The sequence below is a fragment of the Balaenoptera acutorostrata genome, chromosome 5, assembly GCF_949987535.1.
Source record: "Balaenoptera acutorostrata chromosome 5, mBalAcu1.1, whole genome shotgun sequence".
In the NCBI taxonomy this organism is placed as follows: domain Eukaryota; kingdom Metazoa; phylum Chordata; class Mammalia; order Artiodactyla; family Balaenopteridae; genus Balaenoptera; species Balaenoptera acutorostrata.
This window is the reverse complement of record NC_080068.1, coordinates 23,003,381-23,024,204: the sequence shown is the minus strand read 5'-3', so window position 1 is coordinate 23,024,204 and position 20,824 is coordinate 23,003,381. Positions and strand designations below refer to the sequence as shown.

Genomic DNA, 20,824 nt, shown 5'->3' with positions numbered 1-20,824 from the left:
CCTGCTTTGCTGTGGTCCACTCAGAGGCTGCGGTTCCTGGGGCCACCTTGCCTCTGCCAGCAGCGGGCCTGGAGCCAGAGGCCCCGCTTCCCACATTCACGTCCACCTCCTCATCCTCCTTCACCTCTCATACCCATCATAAAAGGCGCCTGGGGTGGGAGCTAGGGGGGTCCTGGCTTCTGTTCCAGGCTGGGGACCTTGGGGAGTGGCCTTGCTTCTCTGAGCCTCAGTTTCCTCACCTGTGCTCTCCCTGGAGTTGCAACAAGGGTGGAGGGAGGTGTTGCCCACCCAGCACCCCAGGACCAGCCAGTACTGCTCCAGCGTGGATGAGTCTTATAAGATGATGCCACCTGCCTTCCCAAGGGAGTCAGGCTCCTTAGGGCGGTCTTTACGGCATCCCTGAAACCGGTCAGACTCAAGCCACCAACCCATCTCTGTGCCCGAAGGCCGGCTCTCCCTGCCTCCACCTGGCCAACACCCCGCCTCATCCCTTAGGCCTCCGCTGGGTGTCAGCTCCCACTGAGCCTTCCCTGACCTCTCAGCAGAGCAAGGTGTCCCTCCCATGGGCCTTCCCACCCCTGTTGACCCTCCAGGGCTTGCCCTCTGGAGCTCCTGCCATTCTGATTGTCTGTGTCCCCTGAGGGGTGCCTGGCACGGAGTCATGTTCAGCAAACCCCGTCTCAGAGCCAGAGGGGCCCTTCCAGGTGCTGGAACAGAGGTAGTGGGAGGTCCCCCACCACCAGAATAGGTCACCCAGGGCAGGAGCCCCTAATGCAGTTAACACCCTGGCCCTGCCACTTCCTCTTCTGAACTTGATGGCTGTTCTTGCCTCGTAGGGTTTTGGGGAAGACGGAAGGGAATAACATTAAAACAAGCTTAGAACAGGGCTGGCAACTGAGCCTCGTTCACGTGCTGCTTTTTTCTTTTTAATCATTTAACAGAGAGTGTCATTCTCTGCCTGCCTCTTTGGAGGAAAGGTCAGCTTCAGGAATTTCCTAACACCCACACCCTCAAAGCTTCCCACCCCCGGTTTTGAATCCCAGCTCCACCCTTTCCTAGTAACCTGTCCATGGGCACCTGTCAAGTGTTTAACTGGTAGCAATTTTCTCCCCTTCCTCCTCAGGAGCGTGGAAGTGATTGTTTTGGCTGCTGTACTAGTCAGGGTTCTCAGAGAAACAGAATAGGATGGGTGTATGTGTGAGTGTGAGTGTAGACAGAGATATGGATGTAGATGTAGACTTAGATATAGATATATAAGGAGAGGTTTATTTTAAGGAATTGGCGTGCCTGACTGTGGAGGCTGGCAAGTCCAAAATCTGCAGGGCGGGCTGGAGACCCAGCGGAGGGCCGATGCTACCGCTCGAGTGTGAAGGCCACCTGCTGGCAGAGCTCACTCTTCCTCAGGGGACCTCGGTCATTTTTCTCTAAAGCCCTCAGCTGATTGGAGGAGGCCCGCCCACATTGTGGAGGATAATCTGCTTTAGTCCACGGATTTAAATGTTAATCTCATCTAAAAAAATACCTTCAGAGCGACATCCACGCATTTGACCAAATACCTGAGTAGCGTGGCTTAGCCAAGTTGACATCTAAAATGAACCATCACAGCTGGTAAAGGTTACGCTTTTGATGTTCTTGGCAGGATTCGAGAGAAGTGAGGCTTTGGGAGAGCTGAGTTTCTGGATGGGCGGGATGCATCTCAGGAAATAGGATGCCAACGAAGGGTAAAAAACAGGAAGCTTCGTTAGTACAGTTTTTGCGGAAATTAGTTGAAAGACTGATAACTGCCCTTGAAAGGGTCATGCCCTTTGACCCAACAGTTTCACCTTTGGAATCAATTGGGAGGAGCTCGAGCATGATGACAAACGTTCCCTTTGCAAAGATGTTCGTTGCATCAGTTGACAGAAGGAGTCAGATTAGAAAGAAACTTCATGTCCAAGAACAGGATAAGGTTAAGTAACTTGTGGGTTGATGCACCCTTATCTAGCAGACTCAGGTGGGTACTCCATTCTCCATGCTGGTGTTCATCATGCGTCTTGTGTCACTTTGTTCTATTTTTAAAGATAAAACTATCAAACTATGGAAGATTACCGAACGTGATAAGAGGCCCGAGGGTTATAACCTGAAAGATGAGGAGGGGAAGCTGAAGGACCTGTCCACGGTGACGTCACTGCAGGTAAGATGTGGCACATGGACGGTTCCAGCAAGCGAAGAGCAGCTGTGCTTTGTTTATTACACGGCGAGGATTTCAGGACTGGAAGGGCCTTGGCGATCCGAACCACAGTCAGGTTCCGATCCAGAACTTAAGAAGCCGGGCTGCTTACTTGCTGGGTGGCCACCATCATTTTCCTGCGCTGTGCCTCAGTTTCCTCCCCAGCAAAGCAGAGAGGATCATCTTTCTTCTGGAAGTCTCTTGAGGATGAGACGAGGTGATGCGTGTCCATGAAGCCCTTTTCAGCTGCACCTGAGGCTGGAGAGCACGTGTTCTCTAATCCCTTGTTATACAAATAGGGAAACGGAGGCCCAGAGAGAGGCAGCAACTCTCCCAGAGCAGCTCAGCTGAGCAAGTGGCAGAGCCAGGAGGAGAACCTGTGAGCGGAGCTTTGTGGGTTCCCAGGCCTTTGCTGAGGGTCAGAGGGACACCCAGAACTTGTGATTCTTGCAGCCTTTACGAAGGCTCAGTGCAAAGATTGCCTTGATGTAAGAGCGGCCTGGAAGGTGAAGTGGCAGAGCCGTGTGAAGGTAAACTTTAGCTCCCAACGCGATTAAAAGCAAAAGGACTCATGTTTCTTCAGCGGGGAGGCTGGGAGATATGACAGAGTCCTGGAGTCACAGGACCTGGGTTCAAATCTTGCCTCCGCCGCGTCCTGGTGGTGTGACCCTGAGCAGGGCTGTCGGCGACCACGAGCCTCTGATTCCTCATCTGGAACAAGAACAGACACTTGAGCATGTGTCTCCCAAGCACTCTGGCTGTAAAATCATTCAGACCTCAGCAAAATCCTATAGTGGGTATGTGATTGTCATCCCCATTTTACAGATGAGGAAACTGAGAGCTGGATCCAAACCCAGGGAAGTCTAGCTCCACAGTCAGCATCCAGTCTCCTCCATGAAGTGGAAGTGAAGTTCCTGCCTCCCAGGGGAGCCATGGGGAATGGTTAGCGGCTTCTTGCAGGAAGCACACTGAGGCCGCCTTGTCCGTCCCTGGCTTCCAGAACCGTGCCTGGAAGAGGGTGGGTGCTTTCAGCCACCCATGTGTTTGCTGGAGGTGATGCCAGATTTATTCATTCAGCCACACTTACTGAGCACCTGCTGTGTGCCGCCCAGCCCTGCTCTAGGCACCAGGAGGCCGCAGTGAATGTAGAGTCTGAGGGCAGATCTGGTCTAAGCCTGGGACAGGCCCTGCTCAGGGAGGGGGCCTCAGAGTCCCAAGACTGAACGAGGATGAGCGTCGGGAGGTGACTGCGCTCTTTAGCAGATTTGAAAGGTCTGAGTTCACATCGCACGGAATGCTGTCTCCCTGGGTTCCTACCGTGGCTGTGTTTGCTGCTCCGCGCGGGCAGCGGTGCTGCCTGGTGCAGCGGTGCTGCTAAGGCCCCTCCAGGCCCCCAAACTGCTCACAGACCCACCCACCGCTGGTCAGATGGCTGTGGCCGTTTCCCTGCTCTGTGCCTCAGTTTCCTCACCAGCAAACAGGAGATAACGACTCGTTTTTTTCTGCAACGGTTTAGCAAGCGCCCCGCACTCAGCACCCAGCCGACTGTCATAAATATGAAATGGCAATCAATGTTGTTCCCAGAAGGAGGAATAAATGTTTAAACACATTGGCCTCTAAATGACTGGCAAATTGCACAAATAAATTCTGAGAAAGCAGGGAAGCCAATCAGCTTTGACACTGAATAACAGGAGTGAGGGTGCCCCCCACTCCCCCCACCTCCAAGCCCCAAGAAAGTTTATGAGGGTTTCATCTGGTGGGAGGAGGCAATTATCACCTCTTGATTGGCCTGGCATCTGTGGCAGAGCCAGTGGCCCATGGGACTCTTGTTTATTTCCCACCCAGCGTCTGAGATTTTTCTCTGTATGTCACACACACCCCGAAATGGCGCTTAACTGTAAACTAAGGCTGGAGGAGAAGAGAGGGGGAAAGAACGTGGGTGCCTGGGTCTTTCCTCATCCGGCCTCTCACCTTGTCTCCTCCCCAGCTCACCCAAGCCTCCCAAACCCTGCGAAGCTCTCTACCTAATCTGGGCCATTTGTGCCAGAGGCAGCTGTTATTTACCGAGAACCTGCTCTCTGCTAGGCCCTGTGCTAGGTCTCTGGGATCCCAGAGCTGAGCAAGGTGAGATTGAGTGCCTACCCCCAAAGAGTACCCAGACCCCCAAGGAAATAGACATGGAGTCACCCCCACACTGGAGGTCAGCTCTGTGACACAGGGACACACAGGAATGCCTTTCTCTACCTTGTTTATTTGGTGAACTCCTATTCATCCTTTAAAACCCTATTAGCCTCCACCTCTGAAAGTCTTTCCTACACGAGCCAGATGAATCCTTATCCTTCTCTGTCCCCTCTAGCCTTTTGCATCCCACACTGCTCTGTCCTTAGTGTTCATGTGCCTGTCCTCCTGCCCTTCACCTTGACTACACTGTGCCTTCTGGAAGAGCACAGGTGCGGGGAAAGTTTTATTCATGAAACCTCCAAACCTTCAGGGCAGGTTTCTCTTCCCTCTTCCTCTCCTCTCTTTGCTTTCTGGCTTTGAAATATGGTCTGGGGATGGCAGTGCATGGCTGGAGCACTGGGTGAACAGTTCCAAGGCTGCCAGGGGAAAACAACGTTGCCGGAAGGAGGGGGAAGCAGACTGAGATGCTGAGACTTTGCTAGGCCAGCAATGCTCTGACCTTCTCCAGGAGCAGGTGTGGCTTGAGAGAGACTCCAGGGATCCCCAGAGCAGGTGGTGGCCATGCCCTGAGGGAAGAGAAGGCAAGATTCGGAGCTGACGTAGAATATCTGACACCGGCGGACATGCGGAAGGCCCCATAGAGGGGCCCAGACACGCCAACACTGACACGCGGGCAGACAGTCCCGAAGCACAGACTCAACACAAGAACCACCCAGAGCCAGGTGGGCATGCACACCGATACTGCATACACACACATGCATACTCGGGCACATGTATGTGCACAGTGACACACTCATGCATGCACACCCAGGCTCACACACCCACACAGGCTCACACTGGGCGCCCTGGTACATGAGAACATCTCATGGCGGCTGCAGAGCTGCCTTTGTACCAAAAGGAACGCTTAGTGCTTGCCCACCCCCACTGCAGCACCAAAGCTGTCACCTCCCATCTCAGCTGTCCCCCAGGGAGGGACATAGCTCATTTGTTCATTGACTCACCCATTTACTCATTCACCTGAAGACCTGTCTGTGCTGGGCCCTGGGCTGAGTACCAGAGATACAGAGATGAACACAAGAAGACACACAGCGCCCCTAAGTGCTGCCCAGTCCATTGGGGAAACAAACAAGAAGACAACAACTTACCACGTGGTCAAGGCCGTAATGAGGGATTACAGGGCCGTGGGAACCCCAGGGAGCCCCAGGCCCAGCCTAAGAGTAGGTGGGTTTGGGGGAGGGCCCCTGGGAGAAGGAGATTCTCTAGGGTCCCACGTCAGCCTGTTTCAGCCCCTCCCCATATGTCACCTCCTGGTCACCCTTCCAGCCGGGCACCAGCCCCTGCTGCCCTGTCACCCTATCCCCTCACCTGTTTTATTTTTCTTTAGAGCACGTACTGCTTCCTGAAACCACACACACACACACACACACACATACACACACACACACGTGTATCAGCCTATTATCTTCTCTCCCACGTGAGTGCAAGCAGTGGGTCCCCCATCGCCTGCTGCCCCCCAGTTCTGATTGGATTCATGCCATTCTACCTGGTGCTTGCTGCCCGGGGCTCAGGAGCCCTGCAGTTAGCTGACAAAGGTCTGCATCCCCCTTCACCAGAATCTGCTCTCTTCCTCACTCCGAGGATGGCCTTGCTGCCTCTCTCCTGGGCACAATTCCCACTGCCCCTGCAGCACCCCCCTCCCCCCCACCCCCGCCCAGGGCCCACTCTGGAAACTGTGGCTGTGTAAGCCCTGGCTCAGCCACCCTAGTCGCCTCCCGAGGAGGGGGAGGAGGGCACTGTGGACCGAGCGATGTTCCAGGCGCACTTGACCTGCATCAACTCATGGAATCCTCACAGAAGCCCTGAGCAGGCACCAGCATTACCCAGTTTACAGATAAGGAAACTGAGGCCCAGAGAGGTGAAGGCCGCAATGGAGGTAACACTAGTAAGCGGCCGGGCAGGGTTGAAGCCGAAGTCAGGTTTCAGGTCTACACCTTTGCACCGTGATGCCCTGGGCACAGTCACACCTGGCTTCTGGTCCTGGCTCTGTCATTTCCTGCCTCTGTGACTTAGGAAGCCCAGTTCATCTTGGCATCCAGTCTTCTCATCGGTCACATGGGGATGTCAATGCCAGCCCTCATTTCCTGGGGCCAGGCCAGGGAGAGATCGATGAGGCCGTGTCTGTCTGTCTGTACCTTTGAAGACCTCACAGTTTACTGGAACGGGGAGTCGTGCCCAAAACACCCCGCAGTGCACACCGAGAGCCCTGAGAGCAGTGTGTGCAGCGTGCTGGGGCTGAGCAGGGGTGTGGCAGGCTGTACATCAAAGGGCTGTTAACTCCAGATCTTGCAGGAGGAGTTGGGGTTCACTAGGTGTCCAAAGGGGGTGAGCATTCCAGGCAGAGGGTGCAGAGAGAAGCAAAGGCATGCTATCTGACACTGCCTCTGGGAGTTTGTACGAGTTCCACTAACACCAGCGGCTGTAACAGCCCCAGGGCGGAGAACACAGAAATGTATTTCTCACTCCAGGAAAGCTCCGGTATAGGCATCCTGGATGGCACACGGCTCTCCTGCAGGGACGCAGGCTCTTTCCATACCATGTGCCTCCATCCCTAAAGCCTGGATCCTCACCTCTGGCTGTGGAAAGGGAAGGGGGTGGAGAAGGCACAGCTGCCTCTTAACCGTTAAGCCTTGGCTCCCAAGTGCAAGGCATCACTGTGCTCACACCTCATTGGTCAGAACAGTCATGTGGCCACACCCAGCTGCAAGGGCAGCTGGGAAATGTAGTCCCTGCCTGGGCAGCCTCTTCCCCGTGACAAGGGGACACAAATGTTTGGTGGACAATCTGGCTCTGCCACGGTATCTTCTCCTTCCATTTTAGAAATGAGGAAATTGGGGTGCAGAGGGGTTCAGCCATTCATTCAAAGTCACGCAGCAGGTTCAGAACCAATCCCAGGAGGCCAAGCAAAGGAGGCAAAGCTTCCCTGCAAGGCTGGTGCTGATGGACGTGGCCACGTGGCATTGCTTACTTCTGACACGGGCAGGATGGACACCCACTGGCGCGCTCCTGGCCTCTCCTATCCTCTCCTTTTGATCACGTGGCCCTGGACGTTTCCTGCCAGCACCCCTCCCCCATCACCTCTCCCCCTGCTCTGACCGCCCCTCCTCCTCTGCAGGTGCCCGTGCTGAAGCCTATGGATCTGATGGTGGAGGTGAGCCCCCGGAGGGTCTTCGCCAATGGCCACACCTACCACATCAACTCCATCTCCGTCAACAGCGACTGTGAGACGTACATGTCCGCGGACGACCTGCGCATCAACCTCTGGCACCTGGCCATCACCGACCGGAGCTTCAGTATCCTTTCCTGCCGCGGCCCCACCGTTGACGCCGCGGGCCGGGTGGCTCCCGGGTGGGACGTCAGTTGGCCTGCTGTAAGCGAGCTGGCTTGGGAGCTTCTGCTTTGTTCAGCCTCTTCAGCGGGGTGCCTCCTGGCTCACAGTGTGTGAATGAGGCCGAGGTTTGGAATCATGATGAGTTTATGAAAACTTTACAACTGTGGCTGCCAAGGGTTACATTTGACCCCTCGTCTCCTCCAGGGTGGCCATCATCCCGTCATCTGGGGGCCTCACCGGGGACCATGGAGGGGATGGAGTCCTGGGTCAGCCCTCCTGGACAAGGGGTGGTCGACCACCCTGAGACAGTCGACTAAAGGCTTCTCTGGACCTTCCTCCCTGGGCCTGAGGCAGGTGCATCAGTGTTTGATGAACAACCTTGGGGTCCCGCCCAGGGCTTAGAGGGACACCTGGGGTGTCATAAGCCCGGCTGGATGGGGTCAAGGTAGGCAGCCCTGCTTGGTGGCCCCCTGTGTCTGGGCAATAGGATTATAGGATTGACTCCAGCCCCCACTGACTGGTGAAGAAAGAACATGGGCCTGAAGAGGGGCCCAGGCTGAGGCTTGGCCCAATGAGGGCTACAGTGGACAGAGCAGGCAGGTTACTACCTACAGGTGTCACTACTCTACAGACAAATAACAACAACAACAGTAATAATAATAGTAATAATGCACAGTGAGGTTCTGTGCCTGATAAACATGTGTTAATATGAACTCGATTCATCCTCACAGTAATTCTGGGAGGTAGGTTCTTTACGACGAGGAAACTGAGTCACAGAGAGCCCGGGCTAACTTGCTTAAAGCTCACAGTAGCCAGTGGAAAGCTGGGTTCAAACCCAGGCCCTCCAGCCCCAAGTCCTCATTTCCAACCTTTCCACCCAACTGCCCTTTGTGAAGGATGTTGCCCAGACGTGGGGTGGAAGAAGGTGGGATGACCCCCCCCAAGAGCTGTCTCTGACTGTCCACTTGGTGCTGGGTGCCGGGTGGCCCTGGACACCCGGAGCTGAGACCATACAGCTCCTGCCACGAGAAGCTCCCAACACAGGGGGTCGTGCCTGCTGTGCCGCCCTCTCACAGGTCAGGATCGGGCTGTGTCCCTTGGAGCAGAAGCCAGAACTGGGTGGGGAGGGAGTGGGGCAGAGAAGGGAGCAGTCCGGGGGGGTTTGGAGGAGAGAAGGAGTGACAAATGGCTTCTGGGGGGCCGAGAGCCAGAAACTGGCCAGAGACCACAGGGCAGGGAGACCTCGGAACCAGGAGGAGGGGAGCTGGGAGGGCTGAGAGCAAGCATCTGATGCTCCCTGAGCCCAGCAAGAGGGCGCAGGGCAAATGCCTGGGCTTCGGAGGAGCCATTGTGAGTCTCTGGGAGTCTGCTTCTGCCACCTTAAGCTCTGTGACCTTGGCGAGTCACTGCACCCCTCTTGAGCCTCGGTTACTAACCCTTCCCCCATAGGACGGCAGCGTTCAGCGAGCCCCTGTGAGACACGCCAACACCAAACCGGTGCTTAAAGCGTGTCAGGAAACATTAGCATCTGTTTCCTTTCTCCCTCCTTAGTGCTCAGGGCCAGGAAGGCAGAATTGAATCGGGGTGGTCGGGAAGGTTCCAGGAGGAGCTGGGGCTGGAGCTGCTTTGAGGGGTGGGAGCTCAGTCTGGCTGGATGGAGAGGGCAAGGCTGGGCTGGTCCTCTGCTGGACCCTCCATTCAGGCTCAAACCCCAGCAGGTCCCACCCCTATCCCTGGTGCTCAGACACCAGCTAGTCAGGGGTCAGAACACCCCTCTCCAGCTGGCTCACCCAAAACAGACATTTACTGACTTATGGAACCAAGAGAGCTGCAGATGCAGACAGATCCAGGGGCTCAGACGGTGTCGTGGGATGGCTCTCTGCTTCTTGCTTCTGATCTCTGCTCTGGCTTCAGCCTCCACACGGTGGTGAGTTGACACCAGCAGTTCAGGCCGCGCCCTCCCAGAGTAAAGTCCAGGAGAAAAGAGACCCGCCCTCTCTGAACTGTCCCACCAAGTCCCCAGGTGGCACCCCGTGGGCTCTGCCTGGGCCTCAGGGGCACCCCTGAACCCATTACTGTTGGGGGTGCAATGCTCTGGTTGGCCAGGACCCTCCCTGGTGCCCGAGGGGTCAGCTCCACCTCCAGCACAGTGTCTGAATCTGGGAAGGGTGGTCTCCTTGGGAGAAGCACTGCTCCAGGAGCTGGGGGCCCCTCGTGGTGGGCGGCACAGACAGACATCCACTGCCAAGTCTGAGGTGCTGACCTGCTTCCCAGCAGGATAAAATGAGGAGTCACACAGGAACTCCAGGTCTGCAAACGGGGCAGGCGTGGGACTCACGGGACTGCGGCTAGCTGTCCTCAGCTTCCTGCACAGCACTCTACAGTTTACAGAGCAGCTTGCCATTCACAGTCTCACTTGGCGCTCACAGTGGCATGAAAGCTGCCAATCAGTGGCAATGTTATCATCACCCAACTTTACGGATGAGGAAATGCAGGCTTGGGGAGACCGGGGTTCGGCCCAAAGTCCCCCTGCCCGGGACAGAGTCCTGTGGCCTGGCCCAGTACTCCTTGCCTTGCCCTCGGGCTGCAGCCTCCTGGAGCCTGGGTTTCCTTATCCTAGGACTAGGGTGGGGACCGTAAACCCTGACCAATTTATCTCCCTGGGCTATTATAAGGACTCAATGACACCGTGAATGCTGAGGCCCTTTAAAAATTGCCAAGCCCTGCAGCTAAGGGATTGTTTAATTTCGTTCATTTAACCATCAGTTCCTCTTCTGTTCCAGGCTCCATGCTGAGCCCCGGGGACACAGGGACAAATAAAAGAAACTAAGCTTCTTCCTCAAGGGCCTCATGCACTGCTGGGAGACCCAGCCCTGACCTGGGTGGTACCAGCGGTGCCACCCTTGCTGTAACTCAGGTCTACACACTGTGCCTGGGCTACCAGGGAGGACTGAGAAGGAGGCAGCGTTAAGATGCTCCCAGTGGCTTGAGGAGGCTACCGAAGGGCCCAGGGTGGGTGGGGGTGACGTGATGAGGCAGGAAGGTGGGAGGTGGCCGGGACAGCTGCAGCGGGCCTGGCTGATGGTGTGAGTGGGGGACTTCCTCCTGGGGACCACGATCTCCAAACATCGATCATTTGCAAACCTCCTTTGCAAGTTATTACTACATCTGTACACCGTGCGTTCTTTCATTTGCTTTTCCAATCTTTTTCTAATTTTTATTAATTTTCTTTAAGTCAAGTAGCTTTAATTTTGCCTAAATAAATGCATTTTGAAAGGGACTTTAATTTTACTACCATAAATGAAAGTGAAACATATCACATACCATAAATAGGAGGTAGCTATAGAGATAAATGCCCTGAAAAAAAAAAATGGGAATAAAATCCATCTTCAGCCCTGTCCAGTAGAACTTTCTGTGATACTGGAAAAGTTCTCTATTTGCACTGTGCGGTATGGTGGCTTCCAGTCACGTGTGCCTATGGAGTACCTAAAATGTGGCTAGGGTGACTGAGGAACAGAATTTTTTATTTCATACAGTCTGAATGAATTCACATTTCGAGTTAAATAGCCATATGTGCAGACTCCGTAAATGCTGCGTGTTAGACCCTGAGGCTAGTTCCTTCTGTCAGACGTGGGGATGAAGAAGTACTTCAGAGATTAGAGATATGATCCTGCAGAGACCTTCTCCCTCATTCAGCAAAAGGACTAGAAAGTATCAGTAACTGAAAGCCTTGCTTGGTGTCTGAGTCTGTGTTCTGAAGACTGTCTACCTCCCTAACTGCTGTCAGGTGATAAGAAGCTATCGATGCACTGGTCACCTTGCAGGGGGCCCCCTGGGGCTGTGGGCATATGTTGTGGGTGGAATGGAGTCCAGCAGATGAGTCTGGAAGCCAGGAGACCGAGTAGATCCAGGGAGACATGGAGATGGGTAGGGTGGAGCGTGGCCATGGGCAAGAAGCCAGGAGGTAGATCGATGGTTAAAATATAGACTTTGTAGATATGGGGCTGTATCATAACTGACTTTTGGACTGAGGTGGCCAGAGGACATTGGAACAGGTTAGTTGTTATTAAGGAAAGAGGACTAACCCATCCCAGGACTGCAGGCAGACCTGCCCAGTCACTACTGCCAGCTTCACCTCCTAACACAGATTGTGCCCTGTCCACACACTGGAGGGTACACCGTTCACCAGTATATTTAGTGAGCACCTACTGTGTGCCAGGCCCTGTGCCCAGTGCTTGAATTAAAGAGACAAAGATCCATGCCCTCCTGGAACGGACATGTAATTTAATGTTGATAAACCGTTAGTATAATAAACAAGCAAAATATCCAGTACATGAGCAAGCGATACGTGCTGTGGGGAACGAGTGGGACCAGTGAGCACAGTAGAGTGAGTTTTTCTCCAGCCACGTTTTGCTGCGTGGCCGCAGGGGCAGAATAGGTGGAAAGGGAGCCAGAGTAGTGGGTTTGCAAAGTGAAGATGCAGGCATGGGGCTGATGGCATATGCAAGGGAGTGAAAATGAAGGTTGGCTCCAGAATCTAAGCCAGGTGAGGAGGTGACAGCTAGTGACAAGAGGGGAGCATCAGTGCATTGGGGGTCCCCGTGGGATGCCAGAGGGGCTTCTCTGGCTGCAGATCTTGCCACATAACTCTGTTAAACCTGTGTGTAGCCTTTAATTTTGTGAAAATGAATTGCTAGTTGATCAAAATATACAAATGTTTTGGCCCTTAGAGATAGGGGAGTGTGAACATTACAGAATGCTGGGGACACCAGGGCCGAGCTCAAGGCAGCCCTTGCCTGTAGAACCTAAGGACCAATTAGGCAGACAGAAGCAGCTGAGTGGAATCTCCAGGGTATGTGGTGGCTGTGGAAATGTCCCTTGATTAGATCAGTTCATCAGGGAATGATGTTGCACGAGGCGCTCCCCATGGCCTGCTGCGGCTTGGCTACCAGAGTGACAAGACACAGGGACCCAGAGCAGAGACACCTGGCACCGTCCCATGGCGTTCAGCCTCCCCTGGCAAGAAAGGTGTCAGGACTGTGGGTCGTAGGTGTGGTGATGGGTCTGATAGCAGCCAAGTAATTAGAAAAGGCGTTTCATTTCCAACGTGGGAGGAGGCCAGAAAGGCAGCTGTGACTCTGCGCTGAGCTGGGGAATTGCTCTGAATTTTGAAACACCTTTAGAGCAAGTACCTCCTGGGGGATTCTGGACCTAGGGGTTCACATTCCTTTAACTCTTGCTCTTCAATGTCTCGATTTGCCCCGATGCTGCTGTTCAGTCCTCAAGGCCACTGGGAGTTTTCTGCTATGTTACCATCTCCTTGTGTCCAAATAGTAACACTTTCTACTTAGGCAGAATTGATTTTTAGCAAAGGTTTTTAAGAGAAAGGAAAATGGAGAAAAAGTGGGCATTGTTTTCACCAGTAAGAATAGTGATAAAGCTGACTCAGAGGACCTTTCCTCTTCTAATTCTAGACTTGGCTGCTCTGAACAGAGGGAGAGGAGCCTGGGACTTCCTGAGCCTCTGCCGTGTGCCAGGCACATACACGGTGCAGCGCCTCTGTCTGCCACTGAGGCTTCCAGCCTCCTTCCTCTCTCTCACCCACAGAATGGAAAGAGGTGCCAAGCTCTTTCCATTCTCCCCCGATGGCTCTGGAATCATGCCCTCCTCTCCACCCTAACCAAGGCCCAGCTCAGGTCGTACCGTTCCTGCCTGGACCGTTGCCTGAATCCCACCTTGCCCAGCCAGCTGGCCCTCTACAGAGCTTTGAGAGTGGCTCATCAGAGCCTCTGGTCTGACCACGTCAGTCCCCTGTGTAGAGCTCTCAGTGGTCCCCAGCAGCATCTGGAGAATGTCCAGATCCCTCAACAGTGCCCGGCAGCTCTTGGTGACCAGCCTTTGCCCACCTCCCCAGAGTCCTGTGCATCAGGCTTGCCCACACCTTCACGTCACTGGGTTTCCCTTCATGCTGCAGGGGTGCGGGCAGTGCCCTGCTTTCCGCTGATCCTTCTCTGGAGGAGCCTTTCTCCCTCCTGTAGCCTGGCTGGCTCCCGTTTGCCCACATGCATCACTCACAGCCCCCTTTGCCTGGTCACCTCTGCTCTGTCCACTCTGCACCCCTCCCAGGCTGGTCCGAGTCCCTCTGGGCCCACACTCGCTGGTCACAGTGGGCTTTCATCATCTGTTAGTATGAATGCCTCCCCCATTTTCTGCTGAAACCCTTGGGATTAAGAGCCCAGGCTGAGCCCTCTCTGTGTCCCCACCCATAATGCAGGGCCTGGCACATGGTAGGTGCTTATGAATGGTTGTAAGTGGTGACTTTGGAGGGAGGAAATTCACAGTTTCCATCTGGTCTTAGGATATAGATGCCTCCTTGCAAACCTGGGCTCCAAGGTGGGGGGCTCCAAGACCCCAGACACTAAAGAGAAGCAGTCTGGGCTCTGGGCTCTGGCAGAATTGGGCTCAGATTCGTTGCTTTACCTCCTTTGTCATCGATTTCCATGACTGCAAAATGGGCCAAATTCCTTACATATGGATATTTGTAAGGAGTAAAGGAATCATTCACATAAAGGGGCCTGGCAGTTGGCCGGTATTATTTTCCCCCTTAGACGATGGCCCCTCAAATACTTAAGGCTGTTTCTCATAAATCCCGACATCTTCTCTGGTCATTGAAGCCCTTTTTCCCCCAGTGCCATCTCCACGTCTGTTTAAACAACCTCTCAGTCCTTTAATGCCAACATTCTGAGGCTCTTAGGCAGCTCTGGGTGATTTTTCTTGAGTTTGAAGCATCTTAAAGGTAACAGATTGCACAGGGGGCCTCAGCTGACGGACCTCTGCTTTATTCTTAGCACCCAGAGACTTCTAAAGATGGTTCAGTTGATTTTTCTCCCCACTGAGCGATTTCTCGTGGTGGAAGCTGGCATCACACCAAGCCTTAGCCTGGAACAAATTTCTAATTCCCGTTTATGCAGCAGGTGCTGAAGCTAGGCTGGATGTTGAAGCAGTTCCACATCTTGGTCAGCACTCGGCCACCTGTGGGCTGGGCTTATTTTGTGCACAGGGAGCGAAGGAGGGGACCGACCAAGGCCCCCCCATGTGCCAGGGTCTGTGCTGGCCAAAACCCTAGAGCCTGGGGTTCAACCCTGCCTTCAACACTCACTCACCCGGCGACCCTGCCGGTCACTCAGGCCTTCTGAGCCTCACCTTTCTCTTCCATTCAAAGGGGCGTGCCTCCCGTGCTGGGGGCTGTGAGAGCAGAATGGCCGGTGAGTATAGGGGCTGATATGCTGTAAACACAGGACCTACACCAGCCCATGACCACTGTCAAGCACCTTACAGGCTGCCTTTTTTCATCCTCCCACAGATAAGGAAAGTGGGGCGAGTCTGCTTAGAAATGCCTTGAGTCTGAATCTCCAAAATCAGCTTTTCACCCAGAAAGCACGTTGTTAAACTGTTATCAGCACCACTGCTTTGGGGGCTCAGCAAGGCCAGGCAGCTGGTTGGGTTCCGCTGCGGCCGAGGGCTCCTGTGCGCTGTCCATGGTGCTGACTCCATCCGAAACCAGAGCTGCATCCCACCATCACCCTCACCACCTCCCACACCACCTTCACCTCTTACTGAGCACTTACTCTGTGCCAAAGAGCACTCTGTCACCGTGCACATACTCACCTATTTAATCCTCCCGACATCACTGTGGAGTAGACAAGATTAACATCCCCCTTTTACAGGGGAGTAAACTAAGCCACAGAAAGGTTAAGTAATCTACCCAGAGTCACCCAGCTGGCAAGTGGGTGGGATTCAGACTTGGGGCATCTGGACGCAGAACCCACGCACGTCACTGTCACGCCACACTGCCTCTCAGTCGTGATGGTAACAACCTCCAGGACAGCCACTGTTATTGCACACTTCTTGCAGGCACTGAGCTGAACGCACTGCACTTGCTACACTTCACCCTCGCGGCAGCTCGCGTAGGTGGTGCTGTCATTCTCTCCATTCTGCGAAGCGGGTGCACTTGCCCATGGCCCTCCTAGCCCTCAGCCACTCAGATTGTCCGTCCAGTTCTGTCAATGCAATAACGTTTCTGGCTCTTGTTTTACATCCTAAGGGAAGCAGGTGCTTTTTGCACTGTTGCAGGACAGAGTGGGGATTGATTCGTAACAGAAGTGGCCGGATGCATGGGCTTTGGCAGCTGTTTGGTGTTTCTAACATTTCCTCTGGGTGGTGGGACATGCAGCTCTATAGCGCTTCCTGTCTCTTCCTGAAAGGCCGCTGTGGCACTTCTGTAACACACTCCTGATCAAACCCCCCTCGACCCCAGACCACAGCCCTGTCAGCTGCCCTCTGTCCCTCCCTCTTGGGGCTCCAGCAGCCTGCCCTCTTGCAACTCCCCAGCTTTATGCTTCCCCCTCACCTGGAACACTTCCCCCAGCCTGACCCTCTGCCTGGATAACAACTTACTCACCCTCTGGCCTCGGCTTAATGCCTTTGCCTCAGAGGACCCTTCCCTGACTCTCCAGACCAGTCAGGGCCTTGTTATAAATCTCATCACATGCACCCTGTATGTCTCTCCGGGAGCATCCATCATGGGGCTAACATCTGGCTTCACTGCTGGGCTAGGAGCCCTGAGAGGTTGGGACAGGGTCTGGTTTGCCCCTTCTCGGTGCCATGAGAAGGTAGCCACCTAGGTGTGTGTCCAAGCTCTGTCCCACCTTGGGCTTCCCCTCCCAACTCTGGGTTGGATACAAACCCAGGCATGTAATCCAGCACAAACCCTCACTGTCTTTCCAGAGTGTCCTTCCAGGCAACAAACATTATACCTTTTGCACCCCGCTTTATTTCATGTTTGTTTCAGAGGAAGAGAAATACTGATTCTGAGTTAACTCACTTTAATTGTTGCTAAAAGTACCAGCCATGTGCTAGGACCTTTATCTCCTTGATGAAGGAGATGTCATCCCCTTAAATCTCCATTACAGCCCTGCAAAGCAGATGGCATCCACTCATTCTACAGATGAGAAAAGCAGGGCACAGAGAGGCTGAGAAGTTTTCCAGAGGTCACACAGCTGTTATTCGGTGGAGCTAGACTGTCGAGCCCTGGTTTTTGTGACTCAAAAGTCATTTCTTGCCTGTCTGAGCATTTGGGAATCACATAAGCTGGCTTTTGGAAGAGGTGTGCAGTCTGGCTCATCACACAGAGGAAACACTCCAGGGTTTCAGTGGGCTTTGCGCAGTGAGCGGTTACTCAGAACAGCCCTTCTCCCACGGCCCAGCATGGCCCCAGCGACCTGGTTCTTCTCTTTGAGTGAGAGTGCACCATCATAGTTAATAAGGTTCTGAGCAGGGAAGGGAAGGAGGCTGTTGTGGGCTGAATTTTGTCCCCCCAAAATCTGTATGTTGAAGCTCTAACCCCCAGCGCCTCAGGATATGACTGTATTTGTAGATGGGTCTTTAAAGAGGTGATTAAGGTAAAATGAGATCATTAGGGAGGGTCCTAATCCAGTATGACTGGTGTCCTTATAAGAAGAGGAGATCAGGACACAGACATATACAGAAGGATGACCACATGAGGACACAGGGAGACGATGGCCACCTGCAAGCCAGTGAGAGAAGCCTCAGAAGGAACCAACCCTGCTGACACTTTGGTCTTGCACTTTCAGCCTCCACAGCTGTGAGAGAATCATTTCCTACTGTTGAAGCCACCCAACTGTGGCATCTCGCTATGGCGGCCTGAGCAAGCTAAACCAGAGGCACAGGTAGCCCGGAACCTCCCGGAGGATCTGACTCGATGAGGCCGGAGGGCTCACAGTTCATGTTTGTAGCCAGGTCATCTTTTGGAGAAAATTTGCTGAAAAAAAGCAGCTTTGCTGGCCACGCCCCAGCGAGACTGCCTCCCTGTGCAGGAGGCCTACAGGCCCCTCCACACTAGCGTCCTTGGGGGGCCTGTGTAGGACGCCTCGTGTGGTGTGGCCTGTGGCAGAACCGCCTCCATCCTTACTCCGCGGCTGCTTGGTCACCATGGTAACAGCCTCCCCCTCCTCAGAGTGTGCTCCTCCCAGGACATCTGGATAAACCACACTTTGCTCAGTTCAACCAGTGGAGCTCAAGGCCACACCCTTCTCCTCATGGAGCCCTTGCCCACTCTCAACATCCAGCTTGCCCAGGATACAGCCAGTCCAGCGAGCCCCAGCAGCAGGGCCTTCGCGGGTGCTGACCCCGTGGGAGAACTCCGCGTTGTGTGGAGGTGCAGTCACTCCAGAATAGAGCGGGCAGTGGGAGGAACACAGGCTGGAAGTTCGGAAGCCAGGATTCCATCCTTGCTCTGCCTCCACCTCTGGCCCTGGGCCCGTCACCTCCCCACCCTCATCTCCCTCTCCTCCTTTGTGGGATTGGAGGGTGGGCGGTCCCTTCTGCAGGGACATCCCGGTGCCCGGCCTGAAGGGGGCCGCCCTCACCAGCCCTCCAAGGGTTTGACTGTGTTTCAGAGCTCAGTTACTTGCTGTGTCTTTACAAGCATTTGTCGTGGCATAGCCGCTAAACCCCGTCACATAAGTTGATACTTGTGTAATTCTTTGGCATTTATGGAGTGCTTTACGTACCTATTTCTCATTGGAGCCCCTCGGTGGAACGAACCAATGACGTTTATTCATTTCACGTGCCTGACTCATTTTATGGTCAGCGGAGATTTGCCCAGGGGATGAGTGACGGCCCTTGTACCGGTGCTCCTGGGATGGGTAAGGGAGACCAAGGCTCTGAGAAGCGCACCTCACACCTCAAAGGAGTGAGGGCCACAGCAGCATAGCCACCTTCTCTGCAGAGTTTCAGGACCCTCCGAGTGGGATCCCACGGAGCGGTGTGGCTTCGAACTGATCGGCCGTGGTGCCTGGTGCTGGTGTCACCCCACTGGTTTCAGAGCACCAGGCGATGCTCTCGGCAGCGAGAGATGAAGGAGTTCCTATAAAAATCTCTGCAAACCTGATGACTCTGCAAAGGCTCACCTGGATTACATTCCTGTGTCCTTGGCAGTAAGAACCACGACCTTCCTTCTGGAATGGAACAGGACAAACCCCTGTTTCTGAGCTTTACTGACCCCCAGGCGTCTTACACACTAGCAGTAAAGGGAGGCTTCTGTTACAACAGCAAGATTGCAATCCCTCTTCTAAACCTGGGGTCAGCAAAGAGTAGCCCAGTGGGGAGAGGTGGGCGCAGGAATCCACCAGTTTATAAAGCTTGATGGGAACACGGCCACACCCATTCATTTCCACAGTGTCTGTGGCTGTTTTTGCATCACAAAAGCGGAGTTCAGCAGCCTGGATGAGATGAGATCTTGTGGCCTGCTAAGCCTAAAATATTTACTCTCTGGCCCTTTACAGAAAATGTGTGCCAACCCCTGGTCTAGAGGGTTACATGTGTGCTTATTCACACTTGGCCACTGAAGGAAAAGGGGCTGGAGTCAGACAGCTGCCCGCAACCAGAGCTATCTTCCCAGGCCCCTGGGTGCCCCAGGGAGGCGGCAGGCCCTCCTGCCCACTTGTCCACGCTCCCGTGGCTGTGTTTTTCCTCTCGTGTTCCTGGAGCTTCAGCTCACACCGGTCCACAGAAGTTGAGTGACTGGCCCAAGGGAGGCGCCGCATGGATTAAAGGCAGATTTAAGCCTGGCATCCAGGCCCCCTGACAGCCAGTCAGCCCTTGCCTGCAGTGTTATGCCACATGCCTTCTTAGGAGTTCACTTACAAAGCATGTACCCCTCTCCAGGCCCTGTCTTCAGCACACCACGTGCACCATCTTAATTAATCCTACCGCTACCCTAGGAGGTAAGGCGTACCATTGCCATTTTGAACTTGGGGTAACTGAGGCACAGAGAGATTCAGAAACTTGCACACACAGCCAGCAAGCAGACAGAGCCTGGATTCTGCCCCAGGCTGTCAGGGGCCAGAGTTCTCGTCCCCGCTCTGCTTTGCCTCACAAGTCACAGCACACTGCACACTGCACACTGCACACTGCGTATTGCAGGTTCTGGACTCAACTTAGTCCCAGTCCCAGGCTGGTCCCCCTCTGCCTGGCCCCGAGCAAGTGGCTTCCCTTTGCGGAGCCCCCATTTCCTCATCCACAGAAAGGGGGGCACCTCACTCACACGTGGAGAGGATTGACCAGACACAGATGTGAAGCCATCTGATCAGCCCGCAGGGCATCTCAGGTGGGCACAGGTACCAGTTTGGTATAAACTGGAGCTTGGGGTATAAACGATTTTGCCTGCACTCAGATGAGTGGAACAGATAGGTCAGCCAGTATTTGCAGCCTGAATAGTATTTGCAGCACTCAGATGAGTGAAACAGGTCAGCCAGTATTTGCAGCCTGAATAGAAGGCCTTCTCTTGTGGGTGGGGAGTAGGGGAACCTAACCCCCATTTTAGGGAGTTCACTCTAGCTGAGACTGGGGGGCTAACCAGAGGCGGGGAGCCCCACTGAGTGCAGGATTTTGCCTGCACTCAGATGAGTGGAACAGATAGGTCAGCCAGTATTTGCAGCCTGAATAGTATTTGCAGCACTCAGATGAGTGAAACAGGTCAGCCAGTATTTGCAGCCTGAATAGAAGGCCTTCTCTTGTGGGTGGGGAGTAGGGGAACCTAACCCCCATTTTAGGGAGTTCACTCTAGCTGAGACTGGGGGGCTAACCAGAGGCGGGGAGCCCCACTGAGGCTTAAGCAGCCTGGGCCGAGGGCCAGAGCAGAGGGACCTCCAGGAGGACGAGCACAGGACGCGGAGGCAGGTTGGATGTGATGGAGGGAGAGGGAGGGATCCAGAAGCTGCCCTGATTCCTGGCTCTGCGTTTCAGGGCCGGGGCTGCTAAAACAGGGAACTGCAGGGAAGGAAGAGGTCTGGAATGGAGGTAGAGGAAGCTGTCCGTGATAACTAGCATTACACCCGTGTCTTTTCCCCAGCTTCCAGGAAGCAGACTGGGTGTCTGAGTTCCCAGTGGATGCCATAACTTCCCAGAAACTGGGCAGCTTAAAACAACAGAAATCTATCGTCTCACAGTTCCAGAGGCCTGAA

General features: G+C 54.2%; 1 protein-coding gene across 2 annotated transcripts in view; it reads left to right on the top strand.

Annotated features, from left to right (window-relative positions):
- Positions 1–20,824, top strand: part of PPP2R2C (protein phosphatase 2 regulatory subunit Bgamma) — a 139,672-nt gene that overhangs the window by 86,699 nt on the left and 32,149 nt on the right. For both annotated transcript variants that reach the window (XM_007172929.2, XM_007172930.3), the window contains exons 4-5: positions 2,061–2,173; positions 7,563–7,740. In XM_007172929.2, coding sequence (XP_007172991.2) covers positions 2,061–2,173; positions 7,563–7,740 — 291 coding nt within the window. The remainder of the gene's footprint in view (positions 1–2,060; positions 2,174–7,562; positions 7,741–20,824) is intronic.